At 43.6% G+C, this 17,901-nt stretch overlaps 1 protein-coding gene across 1 annotated transcript in view; it reads right to left on the bottom strand.

The window, feature by feature from the left end:
* Window positions 1–17,901, bottom strand: part of CNOT1 (CCR4-NOT transcription complex subunit 1) — a 4,219,019-nt gene that overhangs the window by 1,660,166 nt on the left and 2,540,952 nt on the right. Inside the window, exon 25 of the mRNA XM_044079520.1 lies at window positions 16,858–16,974. Within this exon, the coding sequence (XP_043935455.1) occupies window positions 16,858–16,974 (117 nt within the window). The remainder of the gene's footprint in view (window positions 1–16,857; window positions 16,975–17,901) is intronic.

Here is a 17,901-nt window from a genome sequence, read left to right as displayed (position 1 = left end):
ATGGCCTCTATTCAATTATTCTACAATGAAAATGGAGATACCTTTCTTGTTGTAGAATTTAGACTGCAAGAGCAAATGTAGTAATGACTACAAACACGAGTACCACTTCTGCAGATAGCAACATGACAATGGCATTTTCTCAAGTAATCTTGTTTTAATGTTAAGCCCCACAAGTACTTACCCTGCAAACACTCCACACTTAAGCCTTTTCATATTTTTGTTATTTCCTCAAACCTAGGACAAATGCTCTAATAGGAAAGGTCTACAAAGTTTGTCATAGAAACTGGCCATCTTGATTAATGTTACAAAGTCTGCCAGAACTGCCTTCTTGCAGGCAAACACTAACTTTTGGAAACTACTCTATAGGTTCATAGGCGTGCAACAGGCTAAGAAATACTTAAGCCTTTATAAGCCTAGCCAAGCACTCCTTAAGTATCCCACATTTTAGTCCCTTAAAGGTTACTTGATAGAATATATGTAACATATGGTAAAACTTCCCATCCACTGTTCCAGGTTTTTCGAACAGGGTTAGGAAAGAGCTCTGCTTCACACAGATGGAAAGCCGTTCCAAAACGGGAAATTCTGAGTCACATACATGCTTCTCCAACATGTCAAATCTGGCAAGCTAAGTTTAAATCCCTCGATTGAGTAATTATGATACTATTCTTTCTGATGATGTGCAAAAGGTCCATCACAATGAGATCCGAGAAAGCCTTGTATTCTAGGCACAGGTCACTGGACAAACACAGTATAGAGACAGGGCTTTGAGGACATCTGCACAGGACATGCTACTTATGCCCTTTATTCTTTCTGTAAGGAACCTCCGTGGACTTTCCAGTTGTACATGCCTAGCCAGTTGCTTAAAGGGGGAAATGAAATCAACAATGTCTAAAACAGGAGGTATAGCCAAAGGCCTATGCTGAGGAAGAAGAAAATCCCTAAGCCTCTTTTTGGATTCTGAGAAATCCTGATTCTCCCAATGAAAATGTTCCCTTAGGGTATGCAAAGTCTCTCCAAAAGAAAAATCCTCAGGAGGAGGAGCAGAAGGGATGGATTCTTCTGCATCAGAGTCCTCATAAGGGGAATAGAAAATTCCTGATCAGAAGAGGAATCAGAAGAAATGGAAACCCGATCTGAAGATTCATAATCAGTACCTTGCCTAGGCCTCTTAGAAGGAGGGGGTTGGGAACCCCTGATCAAGGCAATTAAATCCTCAGCCATTTTGATAATTTGTTTTTTAGGCATAGGGGCCCGAGCATGTGGCTCATGCGTCAGTTTTTTAGACATAGAAGTTGGTTTTGGCCTTGCTTTTGATGATGGCGTCTGTTTAATATACAAATCTTTAGGCCTGAAAACACCCTCAGAAGCCGGTGCCTGCTCAGCGGCTCTGGACCTATCCAAGGGAGAGACATCCACGGGTTCAATACTTTGAGAATCCCGCGGCATACCGGACACCAAATGGGTCTCAGTAGAGGCCTGCGTCTCAAAAGTAGCAGGCATCAGGGGCTGCGAAAGCGCCTCACTGAGTACCGGCAAACCGGTGACTGGCTTAGGAGAAGCTTCGTCGTCGGTTTTGGACCTAGACGGTCTGTCTCTGTTTTTTTCGTTGCGTTTTTTGTGAATTCCGGTAGTCAGATTGCTAACCGACGACATTTCAGGATAGTTCAATCTTGAACCAAAGTATTGAAAAGCAAAAATATACAGACGCTTAATAGTGCGTTGGTTAAATTTAGCACAAAACCGACAGCAAGGCACGTTGTGGTCAGGGCCTAGGCAAGGAATACAGTACAAATGAAAATCCTTATGAGGTATTTGCTTCACCCAAGTAATAAAATTAACTTTTACTGACATCAATAAGGAGCAATAAAGGTTTCCCCAATGGGGTACTTGGCTTTAGGTTGAAGACCTCAGTTCTGAAACTCGAAAACAAAAATTTCAGGAGTCTGACGACCGGCACTTGCGAACTGCTTCTGCTTCGGGCACCGCGCGGCAAGAAAGACCGATTAAAATGGCGTTGGCTGCTTGTTTTATACCCCTGACGACCTGACGTCATGGAAGAGGAGACAGCAACCGACACAGGACCCAAGACTTTGTTATTCAGGCCGACTGAGGGCAACCTGCCAGCAGATTACCCAAATGTACTGACTGCAACAGTGAAACAGTAAGAACATTCAACAACTGGTTTGAGGGCTGAACACAGTGGAGTGAGGACTTCCTTGGAACTAGATTCTATGCCCTTAAGTAGAGCAACATAAAATGATTTCCCTAATACCTTAAGACAGATGTTGGTCAAAAGGTGGGTTGCTATCTACATAACTACTCAAATCCCCAACTACTGGTTCCACTCTTAGAGGCACATTATCAATGACAATTTCCTAGGGTGGCTGACTGTCCAAAGGGTACTACTACGCATTTCTTGTAACAGAGTTTTAAGCTATGACTTTGGCACCAGTCATCTGTTTGTTAGTCCTTCCTGTAGGATGTTGGGTGTTTTGAGGGGATTCAATGACGACCTGAGTTTGCAATCATTTGCAAACAGTCAGAGGCCCTTCACATTGCCCTGGACTTTAGAAAAGTAGATGCCAAAAATGAGCAGACCCAGCAGAGAGCCCTGAGGGACTCTGCTAGTGACTGCCTTCTTTGTAAAGGTGGTCTCCCATATACTTTGTGTCATGAGAGCTAGCTGGCAATCCAGTGTGTAACACAGGAGTTTATGCCTATATCCCTAAGTTTGTTTACAATGGCATAGTGGGTATTTTATCAAATGCCTTAGTCAGGTTAAGGTAGGCAGTATACACCATTTTGCCCTTATCCATTGCCTTGTTGACCTTCTCAAAGTCGTTCACCAGGTTGAGTAGGCATCATCCGCCCTTGTGTAAAACAGCTGGGTAGGATCTAATGTTTGAAGATTTTCAAGTCCTTAATCATTTTCATGGCAATTCTTTCCATGGCTTTGCATTACCAGACTTGTCAGACTTACGAGGTTTGCAGTTCCTGGAGTCTGTTGATGGTCCACCCTTGTGGGATGACTTCTGCAGTTCTCCATTCACATGGCACAAAGCCTATCTGAAGGCTATGGTTAAAGCAGTGATTACAGTGCATGTTTCAGGTTAACAGAGAATCCTGGATATTATCAGGGCCCACTGATGCAGTGTGTTTCGTCTTAGAGAAAGCATCTAGGCCCTGCTTCTTACTGATAGTTTTGGAAGGGGGGGGGGTTGACTATTTCATCAGGGGGAGGGCTAAAACTGGAGCTGAATTTGTCGGCCAGAAGATCTTCTGTATCTTTTGTCTCCATCTAGGTAGCTCCATTTACTATCAGTTCGGCACACTTCTGTATGCAACATTAAGGATTCAGACACAGCTAAAGAAAGCCTTGTGGTGGAGTACTTTTAGGGTTGCTAAGTATTCTTTTGTAGGACAAATGTCTAGGTAGTAAATGGGGTTCATATGGTCTATGTGTTGGGTCAGTACTGAAAGCTGTGGGTGTAATTCTTATATTACTGAAAAGTTGTGATTTTGCCTGCTTTTGTACGAGAGTCTTGCCTACAGTGACATTAATTACATCGCTCACATACTGTATCAATTTCTAAGTATTAGTTATCAATGAACATGAAACAATTTCTACACGGCCTCAGGATGACTACATCTACCAAGCTGTTGGCAGAGAAATTGGGAAAGTGCACATCTACAGTGACAGGTCTTTAGATGAACAAAGGGTGTGGTACAGCAGGAGTTTCAGCAGGCTAACTTGGGTGCTCGTGAGGGCAGCAACTACAGCTAGGCTATACATGACTGAATTTGAGTGGCAGAGTGCAAACAAGCTGCCCTTTGAACAGAGTACTGGGTAAAGTTGCATGGGAAAGTTTTACAGGGAAAAATGTAGTTTCTAAGTGTCCGTACAATGCACTGAAAAACTGTTGTGCAATGAGCAACAGAATTTAAAGCCTTGAAGAAAAGTGACTAAACCAACTAAAAAGTCATCTGGCCAATGAAAACCTCACTAAGCTTCAATGTGTGACTGCAGTCACAGTTTTTTTTTTTTTTTTTTTTTTTTAAAGTAAAAACACACCAGTTAGCCAAAACTGAAAAGGTACCAGAAATCAATCAAACTAGCTACAACAATTACAAGGCGATTCCAAGGCAAACAAGCCAGCAATGAGAACACACACTAAGGTAATTTCAAAGCACACTAGCAGCAGCTAGACCAAACTACTTCACAGTGACGAAATGCAGAAAAACGCAACAAAATTTTAAGACAGCAGTAGTCTTCATAAACCCTGAAAACACAGAAGAGGTCGCCAAGTACTTCAGCTCTGTGGAACTGAATCAAGAGTCGCACGAATGTGCCAAATTTAAACTCAAGGAAAAATGACTAAACCAGCTAAAAACCCTCTGGCCAATGAAAACAATCTCACTTTAAGCTTCCCTGTGTGTTTCCCAACTCTGACATACCAGGTAACCTTTTTACTGTCACTAGAACTGCAGTCCTAGCCTTAACATAAAAACAAACTTTAGCCAGCCACAAGTGAAAAGGTACCAGAAACAAATCAACCTAGCTACAAAGTAATTACAAGGAGATTTCAGAGCAGATGAACAAGTTTTAAAGGGAGGGCCTTCCCAATTTCAACTGTTAGTGCCCAGTAAAATGAGTAAAGGAGATGACGGAGTAGCTTCCAAAGTCAAGTTCACAGGAGATGAGACTGGAAGAAAACTGCAAGGCCATATATAGAGGCAGACAGCTCAAAAGCCTCCAAGTTCAAAAGCACAACATGGAGAGTGTGGGTGGCTGTGAAAAACAAAACGTACTTAAATGGTAAGATAAGTCCAGTAGCTTAAATGTACTTATCTGGATACAAAATGGAGTCTAAGTGCTTTGTTTGGTATTGGCTTGAAGACTGTTATTTTCAGCTCCTAACAGCACAAAGACAAAGATGGCTGACTGCTTGTGTAAAGAAAAATACCAGATGGTTTACCTTTGCATAACCACAGATATCCCCCCCACTGGGTTTAATTACTACAAGCTCTAGTTACAACTAGCCAAAACTGGCCTTTGGTTTTAAATGTAAAAAGTGATTTAAACACAATTACATGAGCAATGCTGAAAATCCACACAGGAAGATAACGGATACTGTAAAAACTTAAAAATGTATAGCTACAGTTTCAGAATCAGAGTAGAGAGAGTAAAAATGCAGAAAAAATGAGAGCCAACTCAACTTGAAAGTATTTTGCCTTCAGAGACTTTTTGTGATGGTGGTGGGAAATACAACCACTAGAAAATATCCAGTCCAGTGACAAAAAGCCCTATAAAAAAATACAGTTGTGTACACTTACCATAAATGTAGATGTTAGAGTGTTATTCACTGTTGCAGTAATCATATCTTGGTTATCTGCCTGCAGGTAGCCCTCAGCCGGCCGGAATACCAGAATGTTCGGATTTCTGTGTAGGATGCCGTCACTTCTTCCATGATGTCAGGGGTATAAAAACATGCAGCAGACGCCATTACATCATTTTTCTTGCCCCAGATGTCAGGTGCCCCCACAATAGGAAGCAATTACATGGTATGGAACCCCCCCCCCCAGCAAAAAGCAAATACACATGATATAATATATGCCAAAGAAGGAAAGGTAGAGCCAAGAGAAGTCAGAGAATGGAGGGAGGGTAACCAGGACTGCAACAGTGAATACACTCTAACATCTACATTTATGGTAAGTGTACACAACTGTACAATGTTCTTTGTGTTTCACTGTTGCAGTCATCATATTTGGGTTGATTCTCAAAGCTAAGGAAGGGTGGAGGCAGTTAGAGCATTGGGACTAGCAATCAGGCCCTGTAAGACTGCTGTGGCAAATCCAGCTCTGGATTTAGAAAAGATAGGTAGGTGGTAATGCTTGGTGAAAGTATGTACAGAGCTCCAGGTAGCAGTTTCCAGGATGTCCCTGGTAGGGACTCCTCTGAAAAATGCTGTAGAGGTAGATGCAGCCCTGGTGGAATGTGAGCTTATCCCTTGTCGGGTAGGTTTTCCATGGTGCTAGTAGCAGAAATGGATGCAATGGGCTATCCAATTGGAAATGGTTTGCTTTGAAATGGCCTTTCCCTCTGCCCCTACAGCAAAACTAACTAGCAGCTGGTCAGATTTTCTGAGAGGCTTAGTTCTGTCCAAACAGAATCTAAGCTGTCTGTGCACATCCAGAAAATGCAGTATCCTTTCTCCCCTATTTTGAGGATTAGGGAAAAGGTAGGCAAATGAATGGACTGGTTTAGAGCCACACTAGACACCACCTTGGGCATAAAGGATGGATTAGTCCCCGAGGGAAACCCTGTCTGCATGGAAGATAATGAAGGGTTCCACTGCCATAAGGGCCTGCAGTTCACTCTTCTTGCTGAAGTGATGGCTAGAAGTAATGCTGTTTTGGAATTTCAGCTCTGCTGTAGCAGCTGGTTCAAAAGGGGGAAGAGTGAGTTTTTCCAATACAAAGTTAAGGTCCCAGGCTGGAGTGGGAGCTCTCCTGGAGGGCCTTAAATTTTTGGCCCCTCTAAGGAATAGTTTTAGCAGGGGATGAGAGAAAAGGGTGGCTCAGTATTATAATGTGCTGAAATGGCAGAGGCATGAATCTTAATTGAAGAGAAAGACAGGCCCTTGTGGAGCATTTCTGTTAAATAATCTAGAATATGGGGTAAGATGGGCACCGTTGCACCTTTCCCCTGAGCCTGGCTCCAGGAACAGTATATTTTCCACTTTTCTGAGTAGGATTTTCTAGTACTAGGCCTCCTTGCCTCAATAAATTACATCCAGCACCTGCTTACTGAGGGTTGCTAGGGGTGAGCTCAAGGAATTAGCCAGGCTGCAAGGTTCAGGGTTTGAAGCTGGGAGTGCAGAATCTGGCCCGCCTTGCTGGGACAGCAGGGAGAGGGGGGTCTGAGGCAAGTGCCATGGTTGTAGCACTGTTTGACTGCGCAAAAGGGGATACCAGTGCTGGCATGGCCAGTCTGGGGCAATCACTATTGTCCTTGGCTTGTCCTGTTTGATCTTTAGTAGAACCTTCGAGAGGAGAGGCAGAGGGGGAAAGGCATAAACTGAGATGCTTTCCCAGTTAAAGAACACGGCATCCACTCTCCAAGCTTGACTGTGGGGAGTTCTGGTGCATAATTTGTTCAACTGGTAGTTCTGAGGGGAGACAAACAGGTCTACCTCTGGCTGTTCCTAAAGAGCTTGAATATTTTAGGTTCCAGTTTCCATTCGTGTGGGTCCGAGAGATTTCTGCTTAATTAAGTTTGCCTGGCAAGAATTGAGCTTGCAAGTTCACTTGGTAGTTCAAGGCTGTGTTCCACAGAGTCTGCAGAGTAGGTAGGAATGGGTTCCCCCCCTGCTTGTTTATGTACCACAAAACTGTGGTGTTGACTGTCTTTACTAATAGCTGTCCTGGAAGAATAAGGTCCTTGAAGGTTGTCAGAGCATTCTGTACAGCTAACATTTCTTTATGATTGATATGCAGGTGCATCTGTTTTGGGTTCCATTTGCCCTGAATGCAGTGTCCTGCCATGTAGGCCCCCCATGCGTAGTCTGATGCATCTGTTGTAAGGGTTTGGGCAGCAGGGGGTAGACTGAAAGTGAGTCCCTTCTTGTGGTAGCAGGCCTCTGCCCACCAAAGGAACTCTACCCTTTGACAAGGAATGATAGGAATCATTGTTTCTTGGTCCTGCGAATGTTGACACCATAGACTTTTTAGATACCAGTGAAGTTTCCCGATATGCAGTCTTGCCTATGGAATTAACAGAATGCAAGAGGCCATAAACCCCAGGGCTTGCAGGATTATCCTTACAGAGAGCTGGATTTTTATGGCCAGTAGGCTGAAGTAGGTTGTCAAATAAACTTGTTTCTCTGGAGTGAGGAATGCCATCTGGGAAGGTGTATTCAAGCTTGCTCCCAGGAACACAATCTGTTGGCAGGGTACTAGGTGTGATTTCTTCTTGTTGATGGTGTACCCCAGTGAGGTTAAAAGTCTCTTTACAAATGCCAGGTGTTGTAATAGCAAGTCCTGACTTTCTGCCTGAATCAGGCAATCGCCCAAGTATGGGTAAATCTGAATCATTCTCTGCCTGCCAAATGCAACAGCTGGAGCTAGGCACTTTGCGAATACCCTGGGTGCAGTAGATAAGCCAAAGGGAAGTGCAGAGAACTGAATGCATGGAACCCTCCCTGAAACGTAAGTACTGTCTGCAGGATTGCCTTATTGGGATGTGCAGGTAAGCTTCTTTTAAGACAAGGGTTGCCAGCCAGGCATCATTGGCTAGCATAGGAAGAAGCTGTTGAAGAGTGAACATTTTGAATTTTGGAACCACCAGAAAGGAGTTGAGAATAGACCAGGAATAGTCTTCAATAAACACCTTGTCCCCTTTGTTCGGCTGGGACAGGTTGAATAGCCCTGATAGTGGAGAGACAAAGTACAGTTGTGTACACTTATCATAAATGTAGATGTTTGTGTGTATTCACTGTTGCAGTCATCACATTTGGGTTATCTGCTTGCAGTAGCCCTCAGTCAGCCTGATTATCAAAGTCTTGGGTCCTGCATCGGTTGCTCTCTCATCTTCCGCGACGTCAGGTAGTCAGGGGTATAAAGCATGCAGCCGACGCCATTACATCAGTTTTTCTTGCCCCAGATGTCAGGTGCCCCCCCCAATGGAAAGCAATTAAATAAATATATACAAGGTTATACCTCCAACAAAAAAGCAAATACACCAAAAAGCTTTTAAGCATAGTAAAGGAGAGTAGAGGTATAGCCAAAAGAAGTCACGGGGCTGGAGGGAGGGTAACCAGGACTGCAACAGTGAATACACTCGAACATCTACATTTATGGTAAGTGTACACAACTGTACTATGTTCTTAGTGTTTCACTGTTGCAGTCACCACATTTGGGTAGATTCCCAAAGCTAAGGATGGGAGGAGGAATTTAGATAGCATTAGAACCAGCTATAAGGCCCTACAAGACTGCAGTGGCGAAGCCAGCTCTGGAATTAGAAAAAATTGGTAAATGGTAATGCTTGGTGAAAGTATGTACAGAACTCCGGGTAGCAGCTTCTAGGATGTCCCTGGTAGGGACACCTCTGAGAAAGGCTGTAGAGGTAGATGCAGCCCTGGGTGAATGGGGTCTAATCCCCTGTGGGATAGGCTTTCCATGGTGTTTATAGCAGAAGTGAATGCAATGGCCTATCCATTTAGAAATGGTTTGCTTTGAAATAGCCTTCCCCTCTGCCCCTACAGCAAATGCCAAAAGCAGTTGTTCAGATTTCCTTTGAGGTAAAGTCCTGTCCAAGCAAAATCTAAGTTGTCTGTGCACATTTAAGGAGTGCAGTATCCGTTCCCCTTAGTTCTGTGGATTAGAAAAGAAGGTTGGCAAATGAATGGACTGATTAAGAGCCACCCTGGACACCACCTTGGGCATGGAGGGAGGGCTTGGTCCTGAGGGACACCCTGTCCGCATGAAAGATGATGCAAGGCTCCACTGCCATAAGGGCCTGTAATTCAGATACCCTTCTTGCTGAAGTGATTTCAAAAAGGAAGGCTGTTTTCCAAGAAAGGAATTTTAACTCTGCACTTACAGCTGGCTCAAAAGGAGGAAGAGTGAGTTTTTCCAATACAAAGTTAAGGTCCCAGGCTAGAGTTGGGGCTCTCCTGGGTGGTCTTAAGTTTTTGGCCCCTCTGAGGAACTGCTTGAGCAGTGGATGAGAGAAGAGGGGTGGTTCTGTGTTGTAATAAGCTGAAATGGCTGAGGTGTGAATTTTAATGGAGGAAAAAGAAAGGCATCTCGGTTAAGTATTGAAGAATCTGAGGTAAATTGGGCGCTGCTGTGTCCATCTCTTGAGTTTGGTTCCAGGCACAAAATCTTTTCCATTTTTCAGCATAAGATTTTCTAGTACTAGTTCTCCTTACCTCCAAAATGACATCAACACTTGTTTACTGAGTGATGGTAATGGAGAGATTAAGTAATTAGCCAGGCTTCCAGGTTCAGGTTTTGAAGCTGAGGGTGCAGAATCTGGCTCACCTCCTGTGACAGCAGGGTAGGGGTCTGAGGCAGGTGCCATGGAGCCAGCAGTGACAAACTGCGCAAAACGGGGTACCCAGTGTTAGCATGGCCAGTCTGGTGCAATCAGTACCGTTCGTGGTTTGTTCCGTTTGATCTTTAGTAGTACATTGGAGAGGACAGGCAGAGGAGGAAAGGCATAAACTGACAGATTTTTCCAGCTGAAGGACAGAGCATCCACATTCCAAGCTTTTTTGTGGGAAGTCCTTGCGCAGAATTTGTCCAATTGGTAGTTCTGGGGTGAGGCAAGCAGGTCTATATCTGGGCTCCCCCATTTGTTTATCAACATGTTGAAGGTCTGTCTTTGGTTCCAGTTTCCACTCATGTGGGTCCATGAGATTTCTGCTTAGTTCATCTGCCAGTGTATTTAGTTTTCCTGGCAGGAATTGAGCCTGTAGATGCACTTGTTAGCTCCAGGCTGTGTTCCACAGAGCCATGACTAGTCTGCAGAGGGGGTAAGAATGGGTAACCCCCCTGCTTATGTACCACATAACAGTGGTGTTGTCCATCTTTACCATTAATTGTCCTGGAAGAATGTGGTCCTTGAAGGCTGTCAGAGCATTCTGTACAGCTAACATTTCTTTTTGATTGATATGCAGGTGAATTTCACTTGGGTTCCATTTGCCCTGAATGCACTTCCCTGCCAGGTGAGCCCCCCCATGAATAGTTTGATGCGTCTGTTCTTAGGGTTCGGGCAGCAGGGGCTAGAGTGAATGGTAGTCCCTTATTTTGGTGGCAGGCCTCTGCCCACCAAAGGAACTCTAACCGCAGGCAAGGTATGATAGGAATCATTGCTTCTAGATCCTGAGAATGTTGACACTATAGGCTTTTCAGCTACCACTGTAGTTTCCTCATATGCAGTCTTGCATATGGAATTAGTAGAATGCAGGAGGCCATGAACCCAAAGGCTTGCAGTATTTGCCTTGCAGATAGCAGGGTTTTTGTGGCCAATAGTTTGAAGTAAGTTGTCAAATGAATTTGTTTCTCTGGCATGAGGAAAGCCATCTGGGAAGTTGTGTTCAACCTTGCTCCCAGGAATATAATTTGTTGACAGGGTACCAGATGTGATTTTTCATTTATGGTGCACCCCAGACAAGTTAGCACCTTTTGTATAAATGCCAGATGATTCCAAAGTATGTCCCGGCTTTCTGCCTGAATTAAACAATCATCCAGGTATGGGTATATTTGCATATTTCTTTGCCTGCAAAATGCAATGACTGCAGCCAGGCACTTTGTGAATACCCTGGGTGCAGTAGATAAGCCAAAGGGCAGTGCAGACAACTGATAGTGCATGTAGCCTGCTTTGAAGCATAGGTATCTTCTGCAAGATTCCCTGATTGGGATGCATATGTAGGCTTCCTTTAAATCCAGCGTTGCCAACCAGGCATCTTTGCCTAGCATAGGAAGTAACTGGTGAAGAGTCAGCATGTTGAATTTTGGAATCACCAAAAAGGTGTTTAAGACAGAAAGGTCCAGGATATGACACCATGAGTTGTCTTTTCTGGGTACTAGGAAAAGTCTTGAGTAGAAACCTGGTCCCTTTTCCTCTTCTGGTACAGTTTGAATAGCCTTTATGCTTAAGAGAGAGAGTACTTGCTTTTGAGCCTCTGCCCACTGATTTGGGGGTAGATCTGGCCAACCGTTTGGGGTTGGTAACGTGTGGAAGTGAAATCTGTATCCATGGGAAACTATATTTAAAACCTCTTTGTCCTGGGAAATGAGTTCCCATTTTTTTGCCTGCAGAGCAATCTTTCCCCCTAAAGGAGCAGTCAGTTGAGAAGTGCTTGGAAGTTTTAAAGTTAAGTCACATCACTGAGACAGTTTACCATAGGGGGAAGTCTTACTACTCCCAGATATGGAAGTGGGAGCCACCCACTGCTTAGTCCTGTGCGTACCCTGGGAATGAAGCCTGGATGTTCTGCTGGTTCTGGGATTGGACTGAGAAGGCCTGGAAGAGGCAGGAAAAGACCAATTCTTAGATGGCCAACGCCTACTAAATCTTGGAGGCTGTACTTGTAGGAAATCTTTAACAGTTTGCATAGATTTAGCTTCTTCCTCCATCTTTTTAAGAACAATTTATGCTTTGTTGCCAAACAGGTGGTCCTGATTTAAGGGGGCATCCAGCAATTAAGCTTTAACATGATCTTGCAAAAATTGCTCCTTAAGCCAAGCATGCCTTCCAAGTACAGACCCAGTGACAGCAGCCCTGCAAGATGCCTCTAGTGAATCAAAACCACACTGCAAAGTATGCTTTCCAACCTGTTTAGCAGAATGCATTAAATACTGTAAATCCTTATTTTCAGCACAGTCAGGAATCAACATCATTTTCTGTTTAAGCAATCCAATAATATGCTGCTGATACTTTAACATATGAAACTGGTAGTTTAAGGCCCTAACGGCCCATGTTGCATAAGTGCATACTTTCTTACCCCATCTATCCAGCACCCTAGAGACCAGAGAGGGTAGAAGTTTTGGCAGTAGTAGACTTAATGCCCGTGGGGTCCCTGTGAAATGGTCTCAGGATCCACAGTAGGATTTTTAAAAAGGAACTTGAGAGAGTCAAGCACCCTGTAATATCCATCAGGTTTTCTGGGAGCAGGAGGTAAAGAGTTAGGGGCCAAGCTAGATTCCGAAAAGGCATTATCAACAATGTCTAGTACAGGAGGAATAGCTAAAGGCCTGTGTTGGGGCAGGAGTAAGAAACCCCTAAGCCTCTCTTTAGAATCAGAGTAATCCTGGCTTTCACAGCGAAAGTGCTCCCCAAGAGTATGCAGGGTTTCACTTAAAAAGAAATCCTCTGGGGGGAAGCAAAGGGAATAGAGGCCTCTGCATCAGAATCCTCATAGGTAGATAAGGGTAAAAAACGGTCATCAGAGGAAAGAGAAATTTCAGAATCCTGGTCAGAAGTATCATAAGCAAATTCAGTCCTAGGTTTCTTAGAGGGAGAAAGTTGGCTTCTCCTGATTAAAGTAATAAGGTCTTCAGCCATTCTTATTTGTTTTTTTAGGCATAGAGGCCTGACCATGTGGTCTGGGCATTGGTTTTCTAGGCATGGTTCGAGTTTTATGCCTTGAAGAAGAAGATGGCGTCAGTTTAATATGCAAGTCAGTAGGCCTGAATACACCCTCAGAAGCTGGTGTCTGCACAGCGGTTCCGGACCCATCCAAGGTAGAGACACCCGCAGGTTCCACAGCTGAAGCATCTCGGAGCATATCGGACTCCGAATGGGTCTCAGTAGAGGCCTGCGAATCTGAAGTAGCGGGTATCAGGGGCTACGAAAGCGCCTCACTGAGTACCAGAGAACTGGCAACTGGCTTAGGAGAAGCGTCAGCAGCTTTGGACCTAGGCGGCCTGTCTCTGTATTTTGTGTTTTTTTGGAATGTCGGTAGTCGGATGGCTTACCAAAGACATATCCGGATAATTGAACAGAGTACCAAAATATTTAGAAGCGTAAATATACAAACGACGAATAGTTTCTTGCTTAAATAAGGCACAAAACCGACAGCGAGGTACGCCATGGTCAGGGCCTAGGCAAGGAATACAGTACGAATGAAAATTTTTGTGAGGTATTTGCTTTCCACAAGAAATACAATTATTGACTTTTACTGACATCGGGGTACTTAGCTTTAGTTGAAAACTTCGGTTCTGAAACTCAAAAATGAAAATTTCAGGAGACGGCCGACCGGCACTTGCAAACTGCTTCTGCTTCAGGCACCGCACGACAAGAAAGACTAATGTAATGGCATGGGGTGCATTCTTTATACGCCTGACTTCACGGAAGATGAGACAGCAACTGAGGCAGGACTCAAGACGTTGATAATCAGGCCTACTGAGGGCTACTGCAAGCAGATAACCCAAATGTGATGACTGCAACAGTGAAACACGAAGAACATCTTGTTTGAGGGCCTCCGCCCACTGATTTGGGGGGAGGTCTGGCCATTATAAGTGGAAGTGGAATCTGTATCCTAGGGAAACTATGCTTAAAACCCATTTGTCCAGGGTAATGAGTTCCCAGTTTTTTGCATGCAGGGCGATCTTTCCTCCTAAGGGAGCAAGTAGTTGAGCAGGGCTTGGAAGAGTTAAGGATAAGTCATTGTGCCATTTTTCCAAAGGGGGGTGGCTTACTACTCCCTGCTTTGGAAGTGGAAGCTCCCCACTGCTTAGAGCTGTGCATAGCCTGAGACTGAAGTCTTGGTGGTCTGGTGCTCTTGGGTTTGGACTGAAGGCCAGTTCTTTGAAGGCCAATGCCTACTGAATCTAGGAGGCTGTACTTGTTAGAAATCTTCAACAGTTTGCATAGATTTAGCTTTTTCCTCCATTCTTTTGAGGACCTCTTCTGCTTTGTTGCCAAAAAGGAGGTTTTGGTTTAAGAGAGCATCCAGTAATTTAGCTTTAACATGATCTGGGAAGTTTTGTTCCTTAAGCCAAGCATGCCTTCTAAGTACAGACCCAGTGACAGCAGCCCTGCAAGATGCTTCCAAAGCATCAAAACCACATTGCAAAGTATGTTTACCAACTTGGTCAGCAGAATGCATTAACTCTTGTAAATCTTTGTGTTCAGCACACTCAGGAATCAACATAATTTTCTGCTGAAGTAGTCCCATAACATGCTGTTGATACTTTAACACATGAAACTGGCAATTTAAAGCCCTAATGGCCAAAGTAGCAGAAGTGTATACCTTTTTACCCCATCTGTCTAAAGCTCTAGAGTCCCTAATCAGAAGGTGTAGGGTTTTTGGCAGTAGTAGCCTTAATGCCTTTTGGTCCTTGGGAAATAGCTTCTGGATCCGGAGTGGGATTCTTGAAGAGGAATTTGTGAGACTCCAGTACCCTGCAGTACCTGTCAGGTTTCCTCGGAGTTGGAGGCAAGGTGACTGGAGTAAGGCTGGATTCCAAGAAAACATCATCCACAATCTCCAGAACAGGTGGGCTAGCTAGAGGTCTGTATTGAGGCAGGAGTAAAAATTCCCTAAGTCTCTTTCTGGACTCAGAATAGTCCTGGCTTTCCCAGCAGAAATGCTCCCTACGGGTATGTAAGGTTTCACCAAAAGAAAAATCTTCTGGAGGGGAGGCAGAGGGAATGGAATCCTCCGAATCAGAATCCTCATAAGTAGATAAGGGTAAATCCTGGTAGTCAGAAGGAAGAAAATCAGTTTTAGGTCTCTGTGGGGGAAGGCTGGCTTCCCCTAATTACTGCAATAAGATCTTCAGCCATTTTAATCATTTGTTTTTGAGACATATGGGCTGGAGTATCCAATTTGGTCTGTTATCTAGGCGTAGTGTGTGAGCATTAGGCCTGAGGAATTCGGTATTTCTAACATGAAAAGAAGTCAGTTTAATATGAAAATCGGTAGGCCTGAATCCACCCTCAGAAGCCGGTGCCTGCACAGCAGCTCCGGACCCATCCAAGGTAGAAACATCTGCAGGTTCCATAGTCGAAGAAGCATTTTGCGGCATACCGGACTCCGAATGGGTCTCAGAAGAGGCCTGCGAATCTGTAGTACTGGATATCAGGGTCTGTGAAAGCTCCTCACTGAGTACCGGCAGACTGGCGACTAGCTTAACGGAAGCATCGGCAGTTTTAGACCTATGCGGTCTGTCTTTATCCTTACATTTTTTTTCAAAAGATTGGTAGTTGGATGGCTTAATGAAGCCATTTTGGAGTAAGGAGATCGAGAACAAAAGTATTTAGCTATAAAAATAGCCCGACGAACAGTTCGGGTGTTGAACAAGGCACAAAACCGACAGCGAGGGACGTCGTGGTCTGAGCCTAAACAGGTGACACAGTAAGAATGAAAAGCTCTATAAGTTATTTGCTTTCCACAGGCAAGACGATCGCTAATTTTTTCTGACATCGGTTAGAACAAGAATAAAGGATCCCCAACAGGGTACTTATCTTTTAGAAGACTTCAGGTCTGAAACTCGAAAATGAAAATTTCAGGAGTCTGACGACCTGCACGTGCAAACTGCTTCTGCTTCGGGCACCGCATGGCAAGAAAGACTGATGTAATGGTGTCGGTTGCACTTTTTATACCCCTGACGTCATGGAAGAAGCAACAGCATCTGACGCAGAAATCTGAAGACTCTGGTATTCAGGCCGGCTGAGAGCTACCTGGAGGCAGATAACTCAAATGTGATGACTGCAATAGTGAAACACGAAGGACATCTTAAAATTAAAAAAATTAGAACAATTTAAGAGAGAAATCCTGAAGACTACAAGGGGAATGGAATCAACTGCTTATTGGAAGAGATGTGAGAAAGAACTTAAAAATGCATTTAAGTCAATAACAGTTCACAGTGGTAAGAACAAACAGCATTGACCTGGGCAGGACCTTAACAGAGTCAGACTTGTCTACAACAGGACAGAAAAACAAAACAAAAAAAACAGGAAGTCTAAAAAGGATTTAAGGGCTACCCAAGGAAACCTGCCACAATCCACTGACTGAGACAAGTACACAAATTAAGACTTATTGGACAGATGATATAACTTGTACACATGCTAAAATTAAAACAACTTCTTCCTTTCTCTTTCTGGTAAGGTCATTTCTGTCTTAATTCTGACAGCAGCAAAGCCAAGACATGGAAACCTAACTATACGAAATAAACTTTAAAGTCCAACTGTAAGGTTCAAAAGCAAAAAAAAAAAAAAAAAAAAAAAAAAAAAATGCACAAAGTACACTTTTGGTTAAGCACTCAACATTTTTCCCTACATTTCCGTGGAACATGAAGTATTGCATATGGATAAAAAAAAAAAAACATGCAAAGGCTACTTACTGTGTGCAAAATGGGCTTATTTTTTGCTAAAGTGATCATTCCCAACCAGTGGCCCAAGTTCTTCAGCAAAGAGCGGTCAGAGAAGTTAGCTGCAGCTTTGTCAGAGGTCAATAACACCTATAAGAGGAGGAGATGAGCTGTTTTAATTCTGTGCCTAGCTCTCAGGACACAGCTTTTTCAGATTTGTACATCTCAGGAAGGCAGTCTTCAGTCTGCTGACTGGCATATTTTTAGAGGAGACATTTTTAATATTACTGCAAATTAGGGGAAACTAGACCATGCATAAGAGAAATTCCTTACATTAATCACGCTGTCAAATCAAATATGAATGAAATTATACAGAGAAAAGCAATAAAACGATACAACTTATGGTGAACATTTTCAACTGTTTAGAAAGTTTTCATACATTTACATACACAAATACATCAGTAACCGTAAATATATCTTTGAAAACAATATATTTTAATAAAGCTGTTCTTACTCTTTTTGATAACAGCAACAGTGTCTTCAACATCCACTTCAATTACCATCAACTTGGCGAGCTGAGACCTTGGTTTAAGGTCACTTCCAAAGATTGCATTAGTGTGGCACCCCCTTATATTGTAGTGCAACTACAGTAGAAATCTGGAACAGATCCCTCAGTAGGCTCATCTTCCAAGCTAAGAGGAATGGGCTGCACAAAAATATCAAGCTGTGGACCCCCTATCTAAAAGAATAGTTTCCCACAGCCAGATAAGGACTACCATAAAAAAACAGCTCCACTGCATACAGGGACAAAGCTTAAAACAACAGACCAGATTTCAACAGGGGTTCAAATGTCTACTGAAGCAAGCAAATGGAGGAAAGGCGTGCCTACTCCGGCAGGGAAACATCAGTTCAGGGCACATGACGCCACAACTCCTTTCAAGTACGGGAAGGCACAGAAGTGAACTGGGGCATAAAATTTGCTCACTTTACTGCACCTGCAGTTACCCTCCATTCAAGAACAAAGTCACCCAGAAGGCCCACAGTAGGATATAAGTTGCAATTCCCTACACAGAAAGG

Source organism: Protopterus annectens, chromosome 8.part0 (assembly GCF_019279795.1).
Source record: "Protopterus annectens isolate FY-2018-M chromosome 8.part0, PAN1.0, whole genome shotgun sequence".
NCBI classification, from domain to species: Eukaryota; Metazoa; Chordata; order Ceratodontiformes; family Protopteridae; genus Protopterus; species Protopterus annectens.
This window is presented reverse-complemented; position numbering and strand designations above follow the sequence as displayed.